We start from the raw sequence: 21,599 nt of genomic DNA, 5'->3' as shown, positions 1-21,599 counted from the left end.
TCCTGTGACTGTCAGTGATGATTTTGTACTAGTTATGGGAGGGCTGAATTTGGCCTAAAGCAGCTTATCCTGGAAACAATCATGAAATTCCAATGAAGCTATCCAAAGAGTTTTACAATTAATTTGCTTGGAGGGAAATTTACATCTTAGAGTTGTGAAGAACTCTCTTTTGGAAACCTAAATGTACTTATAGATGAATGGTAAAGGCAAAGAGCAACATGGTTTATGGGAAGAGCACAAAAGTTACTAAAATATCCCAATGGTCATATAGGAATGGAGAATATTTGCCTGTTTTGCTTTAGAGAGACAGAGTAAGACAGAACAATTTCAGAAACATTTGTAATTTACTCATTCAACGGACAGTTACCCATCATAGAGGCAGAGAAATAAAGACAGGATTAGTAAGCCTAAAAATACTCTTGCAAAAATATACCTCCAAAATTCTAGAATGAGTCTTACAAAACAGAAAGGTGAGTAGGCCTCATCCTTGTAAATTTTTTTATTAAGGCAAATATTTTAAAAGAAAGTCGAACAGCCAATAACTTTCAAGAAAGCCTAGCTTCTAGTGGTTTGCCTTTCTTGGTGACCATCCCCGACTCCAAATAAAAACTGTGCCTAAGTGCTTAATAGCTTGATTTATCTCAATCCAAAAATTAGAGAAACCTCAATAGTAACACATCAGGAAGTTGAAATATCACCATTTAGATTTGGATTTTGTTTCATTTTTATGATGGTTTTTACAAAGAATCAGTTTTTCTAAGAAGAGGCCCAAGATCAAAATTTGTTTTGTTACAAAGCCAGCTCTTGAAATGTGCTACTATTTCACACATAGCATTTTAGTGATTCATCTAAAACACTTAACTGAAAACATCTTAAGGCCATATCTACATGATACCAAACCATCTGGGGGTAAAAATCAAAAGTCAGTCAACGCGCTAATTTATTTATTTAAATAAATGATCATCGAGCCATTTAGTAATGTGTTTTAATAATAAATGAGAACTATGTATAAAGGTGTTATTTTTGCTTTGTAAATCATTTCTAAAAGTAGCTGATTGTGCTTTTTATTTTCTTTCATCAAGCAAATTGATGTAATTGTTTCCAAATTGCACCAGGACAAATTCTGAGCCTAGACAGACAATTTATTTCTCTATTGCTTTCAAAGTACTGCCTGGCCACTGACCGACTATCATCTACTTCTTCCATGCCTTTCCTCTAAAAGACCACCTTATAAAACTCTTCTTGCTCCTTAAAAAATATGATCAGAGCCAGGCATGGTAGCTCACACCTGTAATCTTAGCACTCTGAGAGGCAGAGGCGGGTGGATTGCTAGAGTTCACAGGTTTGAGACCAGCCTGAGCCAGAGCGAGATCTTCTTGTCTCTAAAACTAGCCAGGCATTGTGGTGAGCGCCTGTAGTCCCAGCTACTCAGGAGGCTGAGGCAAGAGAATTGCTTGAGCCCAAGAAACTGAGGTTGCTATGAGCTATGATGCCACAGCACTCTACCTAGGGTGACGGAGTGAGACTCTGTCTCCAAAACAAAAAATAAATAAAATAAGATCAGTGCTAAATACTTAAGCACTTGGGAATTTTTCTCCTATGTAATCTCTGTAAACGTAGTTGCTGAACCCCACATCCAAAATCAGGCTTTAGAAGATAAATGGTGTAACTATGGACATAGTATTTTCCTAAACTAAAAATGGGTATAGCAAAAATTTCATTTATCTGAAAGTCACCATATGAGATTAAGCCACATTAGCAACTATTACCTTCTTGTACATCTCAATTCCACTTAGAAGATCTGTGGTCCTTATGATACAAGCTAGGTCTCTAAAACAGCTCCCATGACCATCACATTTCTCTCTGGAGAGCACTACCAGCTACCTGTGGCAAATATTCATATAATTGATTTTACCTAACTACAAGGCATGATTGATTCCTTTTTTGATGGTTAGAGGTTTGGGGAGGGATATTTTCTAAAGGCTGAGGTAAGTGTCATTTAATATGGTGTAGATATGTTTCCTGATTTTTAATAATGAGACCAGCAGAGCAAATATTGCAAAGGATGTATAATAAATTTTAACATTAAATGACAAACGGAAACAAGCAGGGCTTCAATGCGAAAAGCTGCTTTGTTCTCCCAGCTGTGTGGTTCAAAAAGTCACACTCGTCTTGACATGCTGAACCGCCGAATGGTTCTCTTTTTCTGCCTTGCATTGGCATCAGGTTGTCCAGTTTCTATTTCTATTGTTAATATATTTGCTGCAGCAACTGTTAATAAAAGGGCGTGCTAATAACAATGAAATACAGCTCCACTTGAAAAACGAGGTGCGCAAGGACCCTAAAGAGCCTTATATCTGTCACTATACCACAACACCGTGTTATGAGTTACTACAGATTATTAAAATAATTTAATGTAGTTATTGCACTGAAATATGTACCTTTCAGCCTGTAAGTGAAAGTAGCCTGTGCTCTAATAAAGACCAATTCTAAGAGAGCACCCCAAAGGGTTCTTTCCCAAGTCTAATTATAGGCGGTAAATTTGTTTCCTTCCAGAAAAACCAAAGAAAAGCTTTTCACTGTCTTTTACCCAATACTAGTGATTAGTGCAGGTGTTCCAGAAGAAAGTAAATTCACCTTAATAGTTAGACATAGTATGTAACTCAAGGATATTGCATATTGCCTTCAACAATCTCTCCATTACGTGTGAAAGTCAAGGCTAAGCCACAGCTCTCCAGTGATAATGCCAGGGGCTGGTTACTGCCGAAATTCTCTACCCACATTTCTTCGAATTCACTATTTCATTTCTTTGAATTCACTATTTCATTCTCAATCATTTAAATGTATATGTGTGTCTTCAGTAAAGCCTAGAGGTTTGGAACGTTTTTTTCAAGGGAAGCTGTGGTGTTGTGAATACCCCAATATAGTGTGAAATGATAGAATTGTGGAATTTTGATACCATTTCATAGCTGAGGAAACTAAAGCCTGGAAATACTGTATTCCTCTCTTTTAGGGCATCCAGGGCAAGGGTGTGTCTGAGCCTAATATGAAGCTAGCAGCTGGGCGTGGCCTGCTTTGTCTTCGATATTGTTTATTCACTTTAAGAAGAGTTGTCATGCAGATGTCTAAACTGACAGAAGCCTATATTAGATGGAGGTGATTCACATTAAATAAGGAGCCTTGGCTCTGGCAAAGAATCCTTCAAGAATACCAGTCCCTTTCTGTCTAGTGGGAGAGGATGTCAGAGAGAGACCAAGTATTGAACAGTCATCATGTAAAAGTTGCTCAAAACTAGCACTCTCAGACCACTGTTAATCCAAACATTTTTGTTTCAGGTAGTCGTGAATCTGCCTTTGTTTATGCCATCTCCTCAGCTGGAGTTGTATTTGCCATCACCAGGGCCTGTAGCCAAGGGGAATTAAAATCCTGTTCCTGTGATCCAAAGAAGAAGGGAAGTGCCAAGGACAGCAAGGGCACTTTCGACTGGGGCGGCTGCAGTGATAACATTGACTATGGGATCAAATTTGCCCGAGCATTTGTGGATGCCAAGGAAAGAAAAGGGAAGGATGCCAGAGCCCTGATGAATCTTCACAACAACAGAGCCGGCAGGAAGGTATGGAAATGCAGGGTACTCATTTTCTAGACTACATGGCTTTCTGAATCACTTCAGCAAAGCTTATCTTAAGCCTTCCTAGAGCTGATGAAATGCTGTAAAGTCACAACTTCCCACTGACCCCCAACCCATAGCTGTTTGTTCTAAAGAATCACACTGACTGGGTTGAAATGTTCCCACCCACACTCCACCTTCCTTCCCACAGCTGAGCCAGAGTCCACCCATTGCTTTCAGCGTTGTGTTAAGTGTTTTGTGGTCCCTGTGGATACTGTATCATCTGGGCAGAAGATATAATCTGTGGGTTAGGACAGTGTTTCATCCCACATGGGAATAGTACAGTGGATGTTTGTGTCTAAGGGATATCAAGACCTACAGTATCTTTTCCCAAACTTTTCACGAAAGCAACTCACCAGTTGCTGATTAACCTTTTGGGCTGTGGATCACTATTCACCCCCAGCCTCCACTTCTTAGATGAGGACGCTGAGGTGCTCAAGGTCCCATGGTGAGTTAGTAGGAAAGTCGGACTGGAAGTTGGGTTTCAACTCCTCATCTGGGGGTGCTTTGACCTAGGATTAAACCACCTGTGTGCCAATGTTCAGATCCATTGAGGAACCGGTACGGCCAGATTAACTGGAGTATCTGAGTGGTGCACTTGCTATCTTTGTGTGAAAAGCATTAACTGGCCGGGCTAATCAGATATTTGGTCAGAATGATTCCAGAATAATCTAATCACCAATGAGAAGAATAACCGTAATTTGTCTTGTATCAACATAACATTAAAAATGTGCTTGATATTAATATGTAAAGAAAGATCTGCATAACATTGAAAGGTACCCAGGGAGGCTTTAATAGGAAAAAGAATAGAAAAGAATCCAGATCTGTCTGGATGAAAACCCTTTTACTAGGCTCCTTTAGAGAAAAAAATTTAAAGAAAGTTGGAAGGAAAAGGCTCTTGCTTAGCACATGGAATAAGATGAGTGTGACCTGAGCTGTTTACAAATAATACCTTTCTTGAACTTAAATCAACATTCCTTATTTTCATGAATTTATGAACTTGGATAGTGACTACTGCCAAGAATATAGACTATAGTTGTGCAATCCTCCAACTATTGGTAATTACTGTTTGTGTGATGATTTGGATAAAAATATCTGCATTGACCTTTGTTTTAACATGGGTACTGCATGTATAAGTTATAAAGGGTGGTCTTTGATAGGAGTGTGCTGCTTTAATTGTTCAAACAGGAGATACAAGTCTATTTATATATTGGAAAGACAAATGCATATGGTCATACATTGTATCCAAAAGAATGTTGGCTTATCAAAATAAATGTTAATTTTTTTAAATAGGTCATTAGATATTGAGTGTTTCAACTCTTCAAGACTATAGATCTTAACTACGATATTTTAGGCCCTGAATAAACATGACGTTTAATGTAAATCACATGATTCTTCACTATGCAGAGGTGAACAGCTGTCAGGCCTCAAATATTCTCCTGCCTACTCTGCAAAACTTAGGAGGCTACTTTTGATTGGAATAAAAGTGCACACGCTGACTTTTTAAAATGTGGCTTTAATTAATGGTGGGTGGGCAGACTTTTTCAAGGAGATGCATGATGTCAGTGAATATGAACTTTAATGAGAGTAAATGTATTGAGATAAACATGCGTCTCTAATTCTCTTCTTGCGGTCATTAGACCCCCAGTCTCTGCTCCCCCTTCGTACCAGCAGAAGGTCTGTGAAATCAAAATGAGAACAGGCTGGGCTTGTGTTTGAAGGCAGGCCTCCTGAGCTAAGCCTCCAACTGGCCTGGTTCTAGAAAACCCCATCGTCTCGGAGCTGATAGTAACATTGGTCACTTTTTTCTTCTTCAGGTTTTTCAGTATTTTTCAAATTGTCCAATATGAACATCTTCTACTTTTTAAACTGGAAAGGTTGGGAGAGACCAGTACACATTGTTTAAAGGAAAAGCCATCTATTCCAAGATTGTTCTGTTTAGTCAATGCCAAAAGTGAAAATTGAACACTGCCATTCACAATAAGGCTTAAATTTTCCCCAAATATTTGAACAGATTGTTTATTACAGCAGCTGGTTAGAGCACCCTCATGTGTCTCTGCACTGTAATATCATTTTAGATCCTCTGTGCTGTGATAACCATTTATTTTAATCACAATTTCAGCAGAACTTAAATTTTTCCTTCATGTCTCCTTGAATACACATCTCTGATTCTCGTTTTCCTCCTCCAAATGGGATTATTAATAAGTACTAAAAAGATGAGCCTACCTGTTCAAAACAAATATTCTATCAAGAAGGAAATTCTATAGTTTCCCTCAGCAGCTCTTTTCAGCTCTAAGAAAGCCACACTATGAAAACTTCCTAATGATATTTAAAGATAGTCTTAGGCCAATTACACAGGAAAGGCCAATAGTCACCACTTGTTCCCTTTCACAGTCACGCAGGTGCCTTTTAAATGTGTCCACACTTTCCTCTAAGATGAAATAATTACATCTTCTTTTAACTCTCCTAATGGTATTGATATCCAAATAATTCATATTTCTAATCAAATCTTGACCTTCAATCACCCTGGAAGCTTCCTTAAGAATAGAGAAACTTCCATGAAAACACTTTCCTCAAAAGGTATCTCCTACTGTAGTGAAAATAGAACGTTGGATTTGAAATCAAAACTACCTTGGTTTTAGTCTTACAATCCCACCAGCTTTGTTCACTGATGTCAGTTGTTCTCGTGTGTGGAAGGGCAGTATGTAGCACTACGGGAAGACGAGTATAAGACAGACAGCATAGAACCCAGTGTGCAGTCAGTGCTCAGTAAAAATTAGTTCCTTTCTCTTTAGCAACGTTGACATTATTTGTCACTTAGGTAACTGAGCTAGGCAGAAATCCAAGTTGAACTACAATAGAACCTCCATAGTTGACCACCTCCTTAATTTTCCTAGACTGGACACACACTCCATGTATATGTCAGTACAATAGGCTTAGTTCCTTATGTTGACCAGTTTGTTACAGTCCTTTGCATCGTCAATTTACAGAGGTTCTACTGTTTTACTTAGGATTCATACTGATCATGCCATCTATCCATGGTGTTGTCGCCTGTTCACTTAATATGCTAATAAAAACAGACATGTTTTTACTGAGCTGTTTACAAATAATACCTTTCTTGAACTTGAAAAATCAACATTCCTTATTTTCGTGAATTCATGAACTTGGATAGTGACTATTGCCAAGAATATAGACTATAGTTGTGCAATCTTTCAACTATTGGTAATTACTGTTTATGCAATGATTTGGGATAAAAATATCTACATTGACCTTTGTTTTGACATGGATACTGCATGAATAAGTTATAAAGTGTGGTGTCTTTGATAGGAGTGTGCTGCTTTAATTGTTCAAACAGGATATACAGTTCTGTTTCTCTATTTGGAAAGATAAAGGCATATGGTCATACATTGTATCCAAAAGAATGTTGGTAATTTACAAAATACTGTCAAGTGTTTTGTAATTTGATAATCCCAAAACCCCTATGGGAATAAAACATGGTATGAATATTTCTGCTTTTCAGAGGGAAAACGGCCTGAGAGGGGTGAAGTGGCTAACTCAGGGTCCCATAATCATGATGCGTGGGGTCTGGGGTTTCAGACCCAGCTGTGTTCTCCCCTGTCTACATTTCCATATTGCCATTGTTGAGAATTTTCAAGAAAAACAAAACAAACAGTTTATCTATATTTTAAAAAAAGCAGCAGCGTCTTCCCTTGGAAGGTAGTTTACTCATGATTTTTCTCCCTTGTGTATGTTCTCACAAATTTTCTAAAATGAATGTATATGAGGAAAAGTTGTTTGAAATGCTGAAAACATAACTGCTAGCCACTGCGAACATGTCCGAAGCAAATTAGTCTGCTTTGTGGAATATCAGTTAAAAGCACTACAGTTTGAGAGCATTATTCCTGTTTGCTTTTGAACTAAAATTGGTTCAGCAGATATTTTATTAAGGAATAAATACAAGATAAAAAAATGTATACACATGTTAAGAGAGGAAAAACTGTATCAAAATTGTCAAAGCTGTAGGGCCTGCTCCTGAGGGTGGCCCACTGGGGCTCTGGGACAAAGCAGAGGCTTCCAAGTTCCACCTTCAGGAAATGTCTTCAATGTAAACAGAAAATGGATATTGTACAACATGTAAGCATAGCCTTACAGGCAAGGAAATCTAAGTTCTAATAAAGACTTCAAAGAATAGATCGCTAGGGGCCACTTAAAATAAATAATAATAAATGAGTAATGAGTCTGATGTAGGAGAACTGGGGCATGATGAAAAAGAAATCATACTCTTAAAAAATACAGACTATCAACAGGAAAGAAAATAAAACCTGAACTGAACTACAGGGCCAGATTGCTTTAACCTTGTACTCATCCTGACTCTCCCTTCAGTAATCTTCAGTATCTTTATGGGGTACAAATTTCACTTAGTAGGTATTTATTTTCTGATTGGTTTCCTTAGTTCACAAAATTAAATTCATTTTGAAAATGTAGATCAGTTCTGCCAACTTCACCTCTGTCTAATTGGATCTAAAAACAGTATGTGGGCTGGGGGCAGTGGCTTATGCCTATAATCCCAGCACTTTGCGAGGCTGAGGCAGGAGGATGGCTTGAGGCCAGGAGTCTGAGGACAGCCTGACAGCATAGCAAGACCCCATCTCTATAAAAAATTAAAAAATTAACAATTAAAAAATCAGCCAGTCATGGTGGCATATGCCTATAGTCCCAGCTACTAGGGGAGGCTGAGGCAGGAGGATCATTTGAGTCCATAAGTTTGAGGCTCCAATGAGCCATGATTGCGCTACTACACTTCAGCCTAGGTGACAGAATAAGACCTTGACTGTGAAAAAAAAAATACTATATGCTTAATACTGTGGTTTTTATATATCATTGAATCAAAAACTAACCAAAGTTAAAGTTCCATAAGAGGGAATAACTCTTAACAAAATTGTTACAGTTCCATGCAAAGTTCTATTATTAATGGAAAATGTTTTTTATACTTGCCTCATTAGTCAATAAGAATTATTAAATATATGGTTAGCCGATGGTAATGTTCTTGAATTCCATGACTATAAATTCCACACCTTATATTTTCTAGCTAAGCCCACCCATGGACACAGTTTTTGAAGAATGACGGTGCTTAAGAAATCACAGTGTATTATTTAAGTTAATAAATGTTTGCATTAAAGAGCAAATCAGCTATAGTTTGCTGATGTATAGTTTGCTAATGAATATTTCTTGTTTTCCTAGTTGCAAAGCATATATATTTAAAGGGTATAAGTTAGTTCAGTTTTTAGTAACTCCTATCTTAACTCCTGTCAAAAGGATTTAATTGTTAATAAATGTACTTGGCTTGAAGCCAGCATTTGAAAATTTAATAGAATGTTTTTAATATGTGTTTCCCTCAGGAAAACTGATATAGAGCCAGAGTTACTTTGTTCAATACATCCAACTAAAAAGTGAAGTAGTAGCACTTTTTTAAAAATGCTTGAGTTTATCTAAACAATTTAGTTAAAACACAGCATGTTAAGGACCTATAATATTAAATAAATCATAACTAGAATGTCTAAGGTAAGGTCAATTGTTAAGCTGTCAAATATCTCACAGAGTATAAAGTGGACTGTCTTTTGTCTAAGAGGAAGAGCATCAGAATGACATGACACAGGTTCATGAACTTAACAAGATGCAGGTATAAGAAAAAAATTCTAATGTTCTTCAAGGAAGTCTTATGAAGACACCCTAAGCGTAGCTTGAGCTCAACCTTCAGAAAGTCTGACTTAAGAAACCACAACTTCATTTTTCCTTGGGAGAAGTTTGCCTTTATAACTGGAAAAATAATTCTTTTTAGACTATAAATAGATTTGCAAACACTAACCATAAATACTTATAGAACTCACTGAATCCAAGGAAACTAACCGCAAGGATTGCAAACCCAAGTATGAGAAACACCTGCACAGTGATTTATCACGTCACCTTGGGTGTCAGAGGCTTGGGGTATCTCACTTGCTCCCTGTGAAATCTAGGGCAAGCACCTCCACTTCCCAGAGTTTCAATATCCTCATCTGCAAAATGGGAATAATAATAGGATATACCTTATATGGTTATGTGGACTAAATAAAATAGTGAAAATAAAGTGCTTAGCGTGCTTTGATATATGATAAACACCTAATTTGCTTCATTATTATACTCTGGCGATAAGTTGGGACAGAGAAATATAGACTTGTTCTAGCTTATACAATGCATGTATTACCTTATTCATAACCCTTTAGTTCTCTTTTAATAGTCAGACTTCTGCCTCTAGGATAGATAATGGTATCATCTAGAAGTTTGCTTTTTAAAAAAAATTCTTAAATTTTAAAGGTAGAAAATAGGCCTCTGCAGGTCAAAGGCTTAAAATGTTCAAAATCAAAGATTAAGGGCCACGTTAAAAAAAAAAAATCTGCTAAGTATGATTTTAGTATTGAAACTATTAGGAGTCTATTGAAGAATTTTGTTGAGAAAACTTCTATATTAAGCTAAAAATGGTTTCTCTGAGGCTTAACACCAAGAGAGTCTTGCTGTCCATAGATGTTATCAAAAAAACAATCTTTCGAAAGTAGTCCTATCAAATGAGCAGGTAATTACTGACAAAATGCCACAGAATAAAAACTAGGCGGGATTAAGGCAAGTGGAGTGAAGAGAGGGGTTGACTAAGAATCCTGCTGTCCAGTGTGGTGACATAAAGAGCCATGAGGCCTGTGAGGATTGTGAGGAGGAATTACTAGAAGGCTGAAAAGGGAATCCCAGCAGCAACTCACATTGAGAATCAAAGAGGAGATCGAAACAGGAGACCTTTCAGGAAAGAGTCAAAAGACAAAATAGAAATCGGAAAGTAACCGTACATGGGCTCCAGCCTGAAGATTTGTTTTTTTGTTCGTTTGATTTTTTTTTTTTTTTTTTTTGAGAGTGCAAGGTGTCACAGCTCACAGTAACCTCAAACTCTTGGGCTCAAGCAATTCTCTTCCCTCAGCCTCCCGCGTAGCTGGGAGTATAGGCGTCCGCCACAACACCTGGCTACTTTTAGAGACAAGTCTCGCTCTTGCTCAGGTTGGTCTCGAACTAGTGACCTACCCACCTCAGCCTCCCAGAGTGCTGGGATCACAGGCGTGAGCCACAGAGTCCAGCCTGGACTATGTTTTTTGGAGATGAGGTCTTGTTTTTGCTCAGTCTGGTCTTGAATTACTGAGCTCAAAGCAATCCACCCACCTCAACCTCCCAAAGTGCTAGAATTATAGGTGCCGGTGGCCCTAATGTTTCGAATGAAGCTTTCAGCACCGCACACTAGAGATAGCAAGTCATTGCAACTGATTCTTATTTATGTTCTTTCTCCATCTACTAGAGAAATGGTACTTGTACATAGCAACAAAAGTATCAAACTGAGCAGTGCAGAAAAGTATAATATTACAGAATGGGAAGCTTTCCTCCTTTACCATCCTTGTTACCTTCCAGAACATTTCAAAGAAGTTGAAAGGACATGTCATGTTTTAACCTCTACCTCCCAAACCTCATTAAAATTACAACACTGGATGTAAAAATGGTTTAAACAAGCAGTAAGATGAATAATCAAAGAAATGAAACAGCTTAATGAATTTCTGGGAATTGGAAAGCAAATGATAAAATTGTAACTGATAAAGAAGAATAGAGAAGCTACAATATAGAAAAAAAAAAAAAAAAAGCAGCAGGTGACCAAAAAAAAAGCCAAGGAGATCAAGATGCCCTGAGAGCACTTCTATAAAAATAAGCCCTGGAGAAAGACATGCGCCTGAAAATAGAAATTAACTGAAAAATCCATAGATGGAATAAGGAATCTCATCCCTTCCCCCTCCATAAGCAAAACTGCTCAGTCTGGCATTTAACCTCCCAGGCTATCTGCAGTTAAGAGTCCCCAGAATAAAACCCACTCACCAGAAAGCAAACTTCTCTGGTCCACAAGCCCACCCTATATAGCCAGAGCCCCTAAATACCTTTATACTACTTATTCTTGCAAATGAAGAGACTGTCCAAGGATTATCATATGTTAGATTAAATTCAGCAGTGTGAAAGAAAAAAAAATTCAGGAATATGACTCCAGAAGAAAAAGTAGTAGTTTAGGAACCATAAGAGAATTTTTTTAAAGGTGAATTCATCTCCTCACAGAGATGCAAGATATTAACATCTACAAATAAGTAGGAAGGCTTTGAAAAAATGACAGTTTAAGAGCAAGAACTCGGAAGAGAAGACCAAAGAAATCTCTCAAAAAGTACAAATGCTCCAGACAAACAGAGTTTAAGGCTGTTCATAAACAACCCCCCACACACTTGAGTTTAAAACCACCTGAAAAATGGACAGATGGATGTACTAAAACTCAGTTTCATTGTGGGAAAAAGAAAAAAAAAAAGCTGCAATGGAGGATGTGGCCTGGAAGCACCTTGCAGCCCACCCCAGAGCCAGGCAAACTCACATGTCACTGGCTGGCCCCTGGGAGCCCTTGCAGAGAGCCACATGCTGAGGGTAGGAGCTGATTGTAAGTCATTTCCAAACATTGGCAGAGTCCCAGAAAGAACCCAAGCACCCAAGCCCTGCTCCTTCCTCTAAACTCACCAGTTGGACAAATCATTTATCCTCTGGGGAGACGGGAGCAATGGAGTTCAGAGAACCAGGAGGGTTAGTTACTCTGATAGAATTTCTTCCTCAAGAAGCCAGGAAGAAAGTATTTTTAAAACATGAGAGAAAACATAAAAGACATACAGGATTGATTCAAAAGGATTGATTCAGTGTCTAATGTGAATGCCGCAAAGAAAGACTTTAAAAAGTAGAGGGGAGGAAAATATTAAAGAGAATGTCTCATGCTAAAGAACATGAATTTCAGATTGAAAGGGCTGCTGAGTGCTGAACAGGATTGATGGGGGAAGAATATTGTGATATTTCTGAAGCATAGGAATGAGAGTAAGATTCTAGAAGCTTTCATGGGAGAAAAATACAAAGTGAAATGAAAACCCAAATCTGTTTTCAAAGAATCAGCCAAATATCAGACTTCCGTCTGCAACGCAAGAGGCCAAATGCCTGTGGTGCTATCCCTTCAAAGTTTTGAAGGAAAATTATTTCCAGTCCAGAATTCTATACCCAGCCAAGCTATTAATCAAGTATGAAGGCTGAAGGAAGACATATTAGACATGCAAGAATTCAAAAAATGTATCCACCTTGAAGGAGTTACCTCAACAATATGCTGTAGCAAAAAGCAGGAACAAATTAAAAAAGAAACAGCATGGCATCTAGGAGAAGAGAGGGCTCGGCGATGGAGCCAGTCTGGGTCGGAAGCAGAGGATGGAGTAACATCAAGCCCCCAGGAAATGGGAAGTAATGGAATGATTGTGAGGGTGTGATCAATGCCATTGGTAGCAAGTAAAACAAGAAAACCAAAATTCCCTTTAAGAACATTCTTCATTGACACAGAGGTTGTGATATTGGATCAGAGCTACGGAGAGGCAGCCCTGGCACCATACTTACAATATTACATAGATGATTATTGTTTTAAAATTTTGGCATCAACATCTAGACACATACGGCAGAGTACGTAACTACAGAACAGAGGTCCGCTGCTTTAGTCACTCATTCTTTTATCGTCTAAATAAGATTTTTCCCTCCACCAGTGGCTGTGTGTGGGAACCCCCTAGTTCGTCGTGCCCCACCTCCGCACCTCTGGAGAGCCAGTGGTTGCCCCTGTAGCCCGTCCTGCCATGGCCCACTTACCCATCCATCCAAGGGCACTTAGGTCTTACACTGGCCACAGCCCATCTTTCATTCCCCCTAAAGCAACAGTAGCAGAGATTGCTGCTGCTGACACATTTTTTTCTGGAGAATCTGACTTTTTGGATGTAGAGGGTAAGAAACAACTTCTTCAATGATCAATTTTCCCTGTTCCCAGAAAAGTAATGTGGGCTCCCGCCAGGGATATTTCTCACCTCTGCCGCCCTCCACAGGCCCTCAGACTCTAGCCTTCCTCTGCATTTCTGGGTTTGGACGAGCTTCTCAACCCTGGCTATGTATTGGAAGCTCTTGAGTAAGAAAGAGCAAGTAAGTACCTACAGTCAAGGCCTGGGCCCCACCAGGTTCTGCCTTACCTAGATTGAGGAGGGCCTGGAAACCATCTCCAGGTGATTTTAATATGTACCCAGGAAGGGGGAGCACTGCTCTGCTCTGGGAACACTGTACCCAGGGAACAGTCCTTGAATTCCTATTACCGTAAAGAGTAGTTTGACTCTTTTTGTTTTCCCCTCTCTTTCCAGACCATGAAACCCATCAAACTGCAGCCATGTTGTAAACAAACGTGTTCCTCTTCTTCGTCTGTGTGCACACACGCAGAGGCCTTTAGAGAGGACCACCCCACACATATTGGTCCTTGTTTTGCTTTGTTACAACACTCAACTTCCTCTTATGCCTGTATGACTGATCGGCCTCATTATTCAGGGACCACATGATGTTTCATTATTAAGCATATACCATAATTTGCTTAGCTTATGATCCTATAGATATCATTTAAATTTTTTCCTCATTTTTCCTTTACTAATTATGTAATAGCTGTGGTGGGCATCCATGTAGGTGTGTATCCTTCAAAACTTCCGGAAATATTTCTAGAGAGGAATCACCCAGCCAAAGGATATATACATTGGAAATTTTGACAGGTATTGCAGAAACACTCTCCATTTAAATGTCATATCAATATACTCTCCCACCAATGGTTTGTTAAAGCACCTCTTTCTTTTGGCTCTTAACACCATCTTTTTTTGCTGTTTGCTAATTTGCTAGCCAAAATAAAAGGTGATGCATTGTTTCACTTTAGTTCATATTTCCCTGATTATTGGTAAAATTGAACATCTTTTTATCTTTTAGTTAGTGCTCTATAGTTCTTCTATGAATTGCCTATTTAATACACTTTTGATGGCCAGCAGTTTGGAAGATGCTCTGTAATCTCCTCTTATTTCTCTCTCTATCCCCCCATTATAACAGCTCTGTGATATTTATCCAGTCAGTTCTTGATTATTCAGAGGGATGGAGGGAATCTGAATATTAAAATTCAGAATTTCAAAAAGTTATAATGTGATTTATATTAGGATTTCATGTTGTTTTTTTTTTTTCTTTAGCACAGATGTGGAAGTGATGCATATCTGATTCACATCCCAGTTCGTCCTTTGTCTAGCTTGGTGATTTTAGGGATTTTACTTTCTTCACTGAGTCCAGGTTTTCCTAAGTGTAATACGGAAATAATACTTACCCTAAGCAGACATACTTTGTGTGGATCCCTCAAATAAAGCTGTGGGACAAGCCAAATAAAATAAAATAAAATAAAATAAAATAAAATAAAAATGTTGAAGAAAAAAAATAACAACTTACTTACCCTAATTGCAATGATTACGTGAGATAATGTGAGTAAACCACCTGATGTGGAGCGGGACACATAGTTAATACTCAGCAAATGGCTGTTATTGTAGCAATGTTACCATAACATTTGGATATTAGAATTGTTCCAAACCAGGAAGCCTCACTTGGAGCGTCTCAGTCCCATATCCTACTCTTAACCTCCCCCGCCCTCTAAAACCGTCCGCTTCCATCCCCTTCCCCCTGCCTCTCTGATTGAGCAGGGCTTTTCTTCTTCAAGGTTAAGGATTTGAATTTTAAGTCTGCAAACCCAGTACATAGAAGAGGGGAAGTAGCCCCAAACTGTGATTGAGGACAGACAGGTTGCCTGTTAACAGTGGGGGCTGGAGGCTTGAGCACACCCAGTACCAGAGAAGCCATCTCACTTTCCTTCCAGCTTGTCAGATAAAACCTATCATTAATCCACAATCAAAAACTGACCATTTTACCTGTTGAAATACCTTCAGTTACAAGTAGCCAGACCCTAAGGGCTCAGAATAATGAGAAAACCTTATTTATTTGAATCATAAAAAGTCTGGAGGTAGGGCAGGTCCAAGATGGGTTCATTCAGCAGCTCAACCACATCCTCCAGAATCCAGTTCTTAGCATCTGTCAAGAGTGTGTCTGAGCTTATTGCCCATCCTACATCGGCTGCCCTCATGTCCCAAGAAGCCTGCGGTGGGAAACAGCACCTAGAGACAGAGACGAGATTTTTCTCCTCCTTGTGCCTCCTTTAAAGAGTGAAGAAACCTTCTTAGAAGATTCCCAAGAGATTTCTTCTAACATCATATTGACCCAAACTGAATCAGTACATACCTGCAGCTGAAAAAAAATCCATGGCAGGACATTAAAATGACTATTATTGATTTAGGCTACTCTGGGGTCAGAGAAAGACCTCTGAAGTACAAGGCTGCCCAACACCTGCGCAGACCTGGCAGCAAGGAAGGGAGGAAACGGTGGTTGCACAGATGATCGACAGTGTCTGTCCCTGCCTTTGTGTTGGTAAGAGTTCAAAGGCTGTGTTTTTAAGATCCAATTTTAAATTCATATGCAAATCCTTTGATTAATTATATGAAAATATCAGCTTTGAAGTTCGCACCTGGAAACTCAGCATTATAAAGGAAGGGCAGTAATATTTCTTGTTTTTAAAGTATTACTTACAAGTGAATAACCTAGTTTTAAAAGGAATAAGCTTGGGGCTGGGCATAGCAGCTCACGCCTATAATCCTAGCATTCCAGGAGGCCAAGGCAGGTGGATTGCTCGAGCTCAGGCGTTTGAAACCAGTCTGAGTGAGCAAGACCAAATCTCTACTAAAAATAGAAAAACGAGCCAGGCATTGTGGTGGGAGCCTATAGTCCCAGCTACTCAGGAGGCTGAGGAAGGGGGATGGCACCTGGCATGGAGGGAGTTTTGTTTGGTGCTATCTGAGATCTTAGGAGGGAAAACTCTTGAACAAGTGGGACCCATGGAGGGCAGATTCTGGAGCCTAGATGGCAATGCTCAGGTTGCATTGAAGGCACAGGCCTGCCATCCAGCTCATCCAGTGAGCCTCATACCAATCACCTGGAATATAGAAGTGGGGGAGCGTACTGGCTGGTATAATTCTAGAGAGGAAGTACATGCCAAGATATCCTTTAGGTTCCTCTGACTTGGAGGGCCAAGTTAATGAACTTCTTTCTGCTTACTTCTCTGTCCTTGCCCTCTATGGCTGCCTCACACTAAAGAGGACAGATTTCAGATGTAACAGGATCACAGACTTCTCTGGGGGCAGGAAGCAATATCGGGGTGCCAAGGCCCCAACTCACATTACCAAGCTTGGGCAAGTCATCTTACCTCCCTGATCCCAGTTTCCCTCATTTGTAAAATGGGAAGAACAGTAGATCAGGGTTGCTAGGAGGACCATGAGCACTAATTACTCTTTTCACTTAGCTAAGGAGAAATGGGCCAGGGTGGGAGAGCTCTTATCAAAGCGTTTGGGGGCTGGTGCAGCTAGCACAGCCGGCTCAGACCAAGACAAAAGCAGAAGCACCCTTGGACAGCTCCTGGCCCACCTGTCCCCTCCCAGGGCCACAGACCTCAGGTGCACAGAAGAGGGATACTTTGTGGGGAGCCAGCTGAGATGGGCTTGTCTCAGTGTCCTTTGTGTCCTTTCTAAGAAAGATCAGAGCAAACCCAGCCCTGTGCTAAACTGAATAACTTTGCCGGGTTTGAGGGATCATCTCCCTAATTTAATGCCAGCCTTGGGTCACTAACTGACTTTTCGGTGCAGCCTGGCTCTGTCCTTTTTTGGTTATGCAACTGTAGGCAAGAGCTGTAGCCTCTCTAAGTGTTGATCCTCAGTCATTTGCAAAATAAATATGGAGGCATGGGAGTGCTGAGAAGATGCAGGTCATTAAGATAGAGTGTGTAAAGCATCAGTCTAGTGCTGGAGCTTAGAAAGCACTCCATAAATAGTAGCAATTACTATTATTGGTTTATTGAAAGATGAAAACTTAGCAATTACTTTGTTAATCTAATTTGAAGAATATGTAGTGGTACACATTTTAATACAATCAAGCCATATTTCTTTAGAAAATAATTTGTTTCCTCACTCTTCAAACGGGCCATGTACCCTATCAAATAGTGAGGATTCAGTTAAGCACAGCCTCCCCAGCCTCTGCCCACTGACCCCAGTCAGCACAGTGTGACTCAAGTGATTGGCAAGTGAGAAGTGATGCTCCAGCATCTCTCAGTCATTAGCCCCAAGATCCAGTGTCCTTAGGGTCACTTCCTGATTGCTTGGAGGTAAGGGAAGTTGTAACACGTGTCTACTCTGCTGAACTTGCCCCTGTCTTTCCCGGCAGGCTGTAAAACGGTTCTTGAAACAAGAATGCAAGTGTCATGGTGTGAGTGGCTCCTGTACCCTGAGGACGTGCTGGCTGGCCATGGCCGACTTCAGGAAGACGGGCTCCTATCTCTGGAGGAAGTACAATGGAGCCATCCAGGTGGTCATGAACCAGGATGGCACTGGCTTCACGGTAGCTAACAAGAGGTTTAAGAAACCAACAAAAAATGACCTCGTGTATTTTGAGAATTCTCCAGACTACTGTATCAGGGACCGTGAGGCAGGTAAGTTCAAAATATGTTATTGACTGCACCTACTTCTTTCAATGATCAGTATTCCACTATTTAAATGAGGCTGTGTACTTTCAGCCTGCTGCCTTAAGGTTTAAAGCTCATGTTCCTTATAATTTGCACTGAAACTGCACAGAGAGCCCTCCTGAGCACCTGGAGAAATGGGTTGATTCTACACAGATAAATAATGTATATATTCTTCAGAAATGGGAACCCAACTAAGAATGTACAGCCAAAAAAGTCAAAATGTGCAGATTAGCAAAATTCTTCAGCCTGGGCAAAAGTCTAGTTAGCAGACTGATGTCCACTGTCTATATTGGCAGGCCAGCATCTTTCAGGTGATCCCACAGCTTTGCAATGTATCTTTCCTTTGTGACCATGGAAAGAAAGGGGCTTTAAATTTACCCTCTTCTTAAAGTGCCTTACTTTACCTTCCTTGCTGTCTACAATGTGCCTAGAAGTTGCCAAATACTAAAATGCAAGGATCATCCCCACATCCCTTGGCTGTGGATGAGCAAGGTTTAAGTGCTGTGTGAGGGACACTTCCAATCCAGATGGCACCTTCTCTGTCTTGAACTCACTCATAGACCAGCTCCGTCAGGCTCAGCACAGCAGCCATTCCTGCCTCCCTCCACCCTCCCCATCCCCCATCTTGTGTTGTCACCATCCTGATCTGCCCTGAACTCTGGGTTTGGCTTGTTCTTTGCTTTGTTCTTCTGGTCCAAAGTGAGTCCAAGTCTGAGATGACAGGAGGTGACGGGAGCCCACAGCCCACATGGGCTCAAGCTAATTTCTCAGACATGGTAGAAAACAAGGGAATTCATTATCAGAAAAGTCAATCTCTAATTTAGATTCTGAGTTTTCTCTTTGTTCATTCCAAAATAATTGCAAAGGCACCAGGAAAACAGTGCAATTAGCAGGTGGGTACTAACATTAGACTGACCAAGGGCAGGGTTACCAGGGAATGTCACAAGGAGGCCAATGCCTCTTTTTGCCCCTGAATGGTTGAATTTCCTTCCTGGTTTGCTGAGCTGGTTCTCGTAGCATTTGAGCAGGTTTGTACACGCAGCCTAGGGATTAAGGACGACTAAGCAGAGGACCAGATGCTGTGCCCTGCTGCATTCCTGACACACTTTGGGACCTCTAACAAGTCATCCTACCTGTCAGGCTGAAGTTTCAGGCGAATCAGCATGAAACCTGTTCTTTGGTACAGAATTGTCCCAGGGGTCTGGCTATCCCTCTCCGTCACTCTCTGTTTAACCTCAGCCTCCTCAAACTGAACATGAGATGATGGTCTCTTGATGATTTTAGGTCCTGTGTATTGACTCCTATGTGCTGGATACCAGGATAAGATCACTGCACACGCCATCTTACTGAATCCTTAGAGCAGCCCTGTGACATCAATGCACTGGAAATAGTTAATGGGGAAACACACAGGAAAAAAATAAAAAAAGAATAAGAGGGTGACTCCTGGATGGGTCGACCCAACCAAGAACCAAATTAACATGTTAGTTTTTGAAGTCAGATAAGCAGCTGTAGAAATCATCATCCCCATTGTACAAGTAAGAAAAGTGGTCTGCTCAAGATCTCCTTGGTAGGAGGGGCAGCTGCCTGACCCCACCGCCTGTGCTTTGACCCTGGCACTGCACACTTGCCCCTGCCTGCTCCCAGGACATGTATGTGAGAGGCCTTGTGCAGCAAAAGCCTTATTTCAAACCCAAGGGGACCTCCCCGGCACATCTTTTCTGGTTCTTTGGATTGAAACAGTCTGCACGGCGAAGCAAGCGGTTATATTTGAAGAATATTTACTACCTCGTAGATATTCAATGAAATGAAATACTTTTCTTGTACCCTACAGATGGAACCCTGACTCTAATCCCTGCTGCCCCTTCAGGTCACTAAATTATTCTGGCGTACTTTGCTTTCACTACTTCCTGTATTAGAAAGAAATTCTGTTTCTTGATTCTAAAAAAGCAGGCCTCTCTGCAGCACCCATCACAAGCCAGGGCTTGATCTCCATTCCCTCCTTGATTCTTACAGGGAGGCCATAAGGTGAGAACGTTAAAATCCCATTTTATAAGAGAGGAAACCGATGCTCGGAGAGGTGAAAGATTCCACCCTACCACTTGTGGCCAATTAAGTGACAAAGCAGGGACTTAAAACTGAGTCTATCTGTCCTTCCAGTCATTTCACTCCTCCCCACTCTGCACCAGGCATGAAGCTGCAGGTGTCGGCCTTCTGAGGGAAGCTGTCTAATTTATCTGAGCTCTTGGTTCTCTTCTTTTGTTTATCTGACCTAAAAAAAGAGCAATTTTGTTCTTGGCTGGTGTTAACTAAGATCCACCCTGTTCTTTTTTTTCTTTTTTTAAGTAGTCATTCTAATGTATTTGATCAGATTTCCAGTAAGATTCCTAAATTGTTCATAAGTTATTTGAACTGTGTTTTTAATTAATGCCCCCTTTTAGCTGGGCCTCAAAAAAGTACCAGAGTTATCCATGCAGACCTTGCAATGTTTCTTTTTAATTCTGTTGACCATCAGATGATTTTTTAGTGAAAAATATGATTCAAGGTATTTGATATCATGTAAACAAAAGTCAGTATTGTTAAAAGAATGTTTATTGTTTACATTTGGAGCCACGTACAAACAGCCTCATGTACGGGATGCAGCTTTTACGGGAGAATGCTTCCTTAACCCACAGAGCTGCCGAGGGCCCTGCTCTTGGTCATGTGACTAATAGCCATAGCCTTCTACACATGAGGCTTTATCCTGGCCATTTTCTGTTAGAGGCGTCTATAGTATGTGCTCTAGCAAGTCAGTCAAAAACAGGTGCAGAAGTTTGTGGGTACAGAGTCATCTGGGAGTAGCCTCTAACCTCTGCCAGTGGGTGAGGGCATGACCAGGAAGAGGGAGGCTTCCTGTTCATCACTGCCTGTGGAATGCAGGAGCCTCTCCTTCAAGTGTGGTAGCATCCCACTCTCTCAGGCTGCAATAAAAACCACCCAGCATGTGCTCCCCAGCACTAAAATCATGCTATGTTAGGGAAGGCCTGTTTTCTAGCATATGTTTGAAATGTACTGTCATCAGGGTCTAAAAAAAATCAAAACTTTGTAGTAAAATTTAAATCAAGTAACATATGATTTCTATTTTTTGCATTTTCTCTTTTAAAAATGGCATTAACCCTTCTTTTTTTTTTCTTTTTTTTCATTAACCCTTCTTGACATTTTATCCCACACCACCCACTTTGCTTTGCTGTGGTTATTTTGTTTTATTTGGTTTGGGTTTTGGTTTAAATCATTGTTTTTGGTTTCTAAATCATGAACATTTAATATTAAATTTAATGAGGACCTTCTTTCTACTTGCCAAATGGAAGGCATTGGTGATGAGCAAAGAGA

At 40.2% G+C, this 21,599-nt stretch overlaps 1 protein-coding gene across 1 annotated transcript in view; it reads left to right on the top strand.

Annotated features, from left to right (window-relative positions):
* Positions 1–21,599, top strand: part of WNT2 (Wnt family member 2) — a 44,527-nt gene that overhangs the window by 4,716 nt on the left and 18,212 nt on the right. Inside the window, exons 3-4 of the mRNA XM_053553834.1 lie at positions 3,336–3,613; positions 17,936–18,200. Of these exons, the coding sequence (XP_053409809.1) occupies positions 3,336–3,613; positions 17,936–18,200 (543 nt within the window). The remainder of the gene's footprint in view (positions 1–3,335; positions 3,614–17,935; positions 18,201–21,599) is intronic.

Source organism: Nycticebus coucang, chromosome 11 (assembly GCF_027406575.1).
Source record: "Nycticebus coucang isolate mNycCou1 chromosome 11, mNycCou1.pri, whole genome shotgun sequence".
NCBI classification, from domain to species: Eukaryota; Metazoa; Chordata; class Mammalia; order Primates; family Lorisidae; genus Nycticebus; species Nycticebus coucang.
This window is presented reverse-complemented; position numbering and strand designations above follow the sequence as displayed.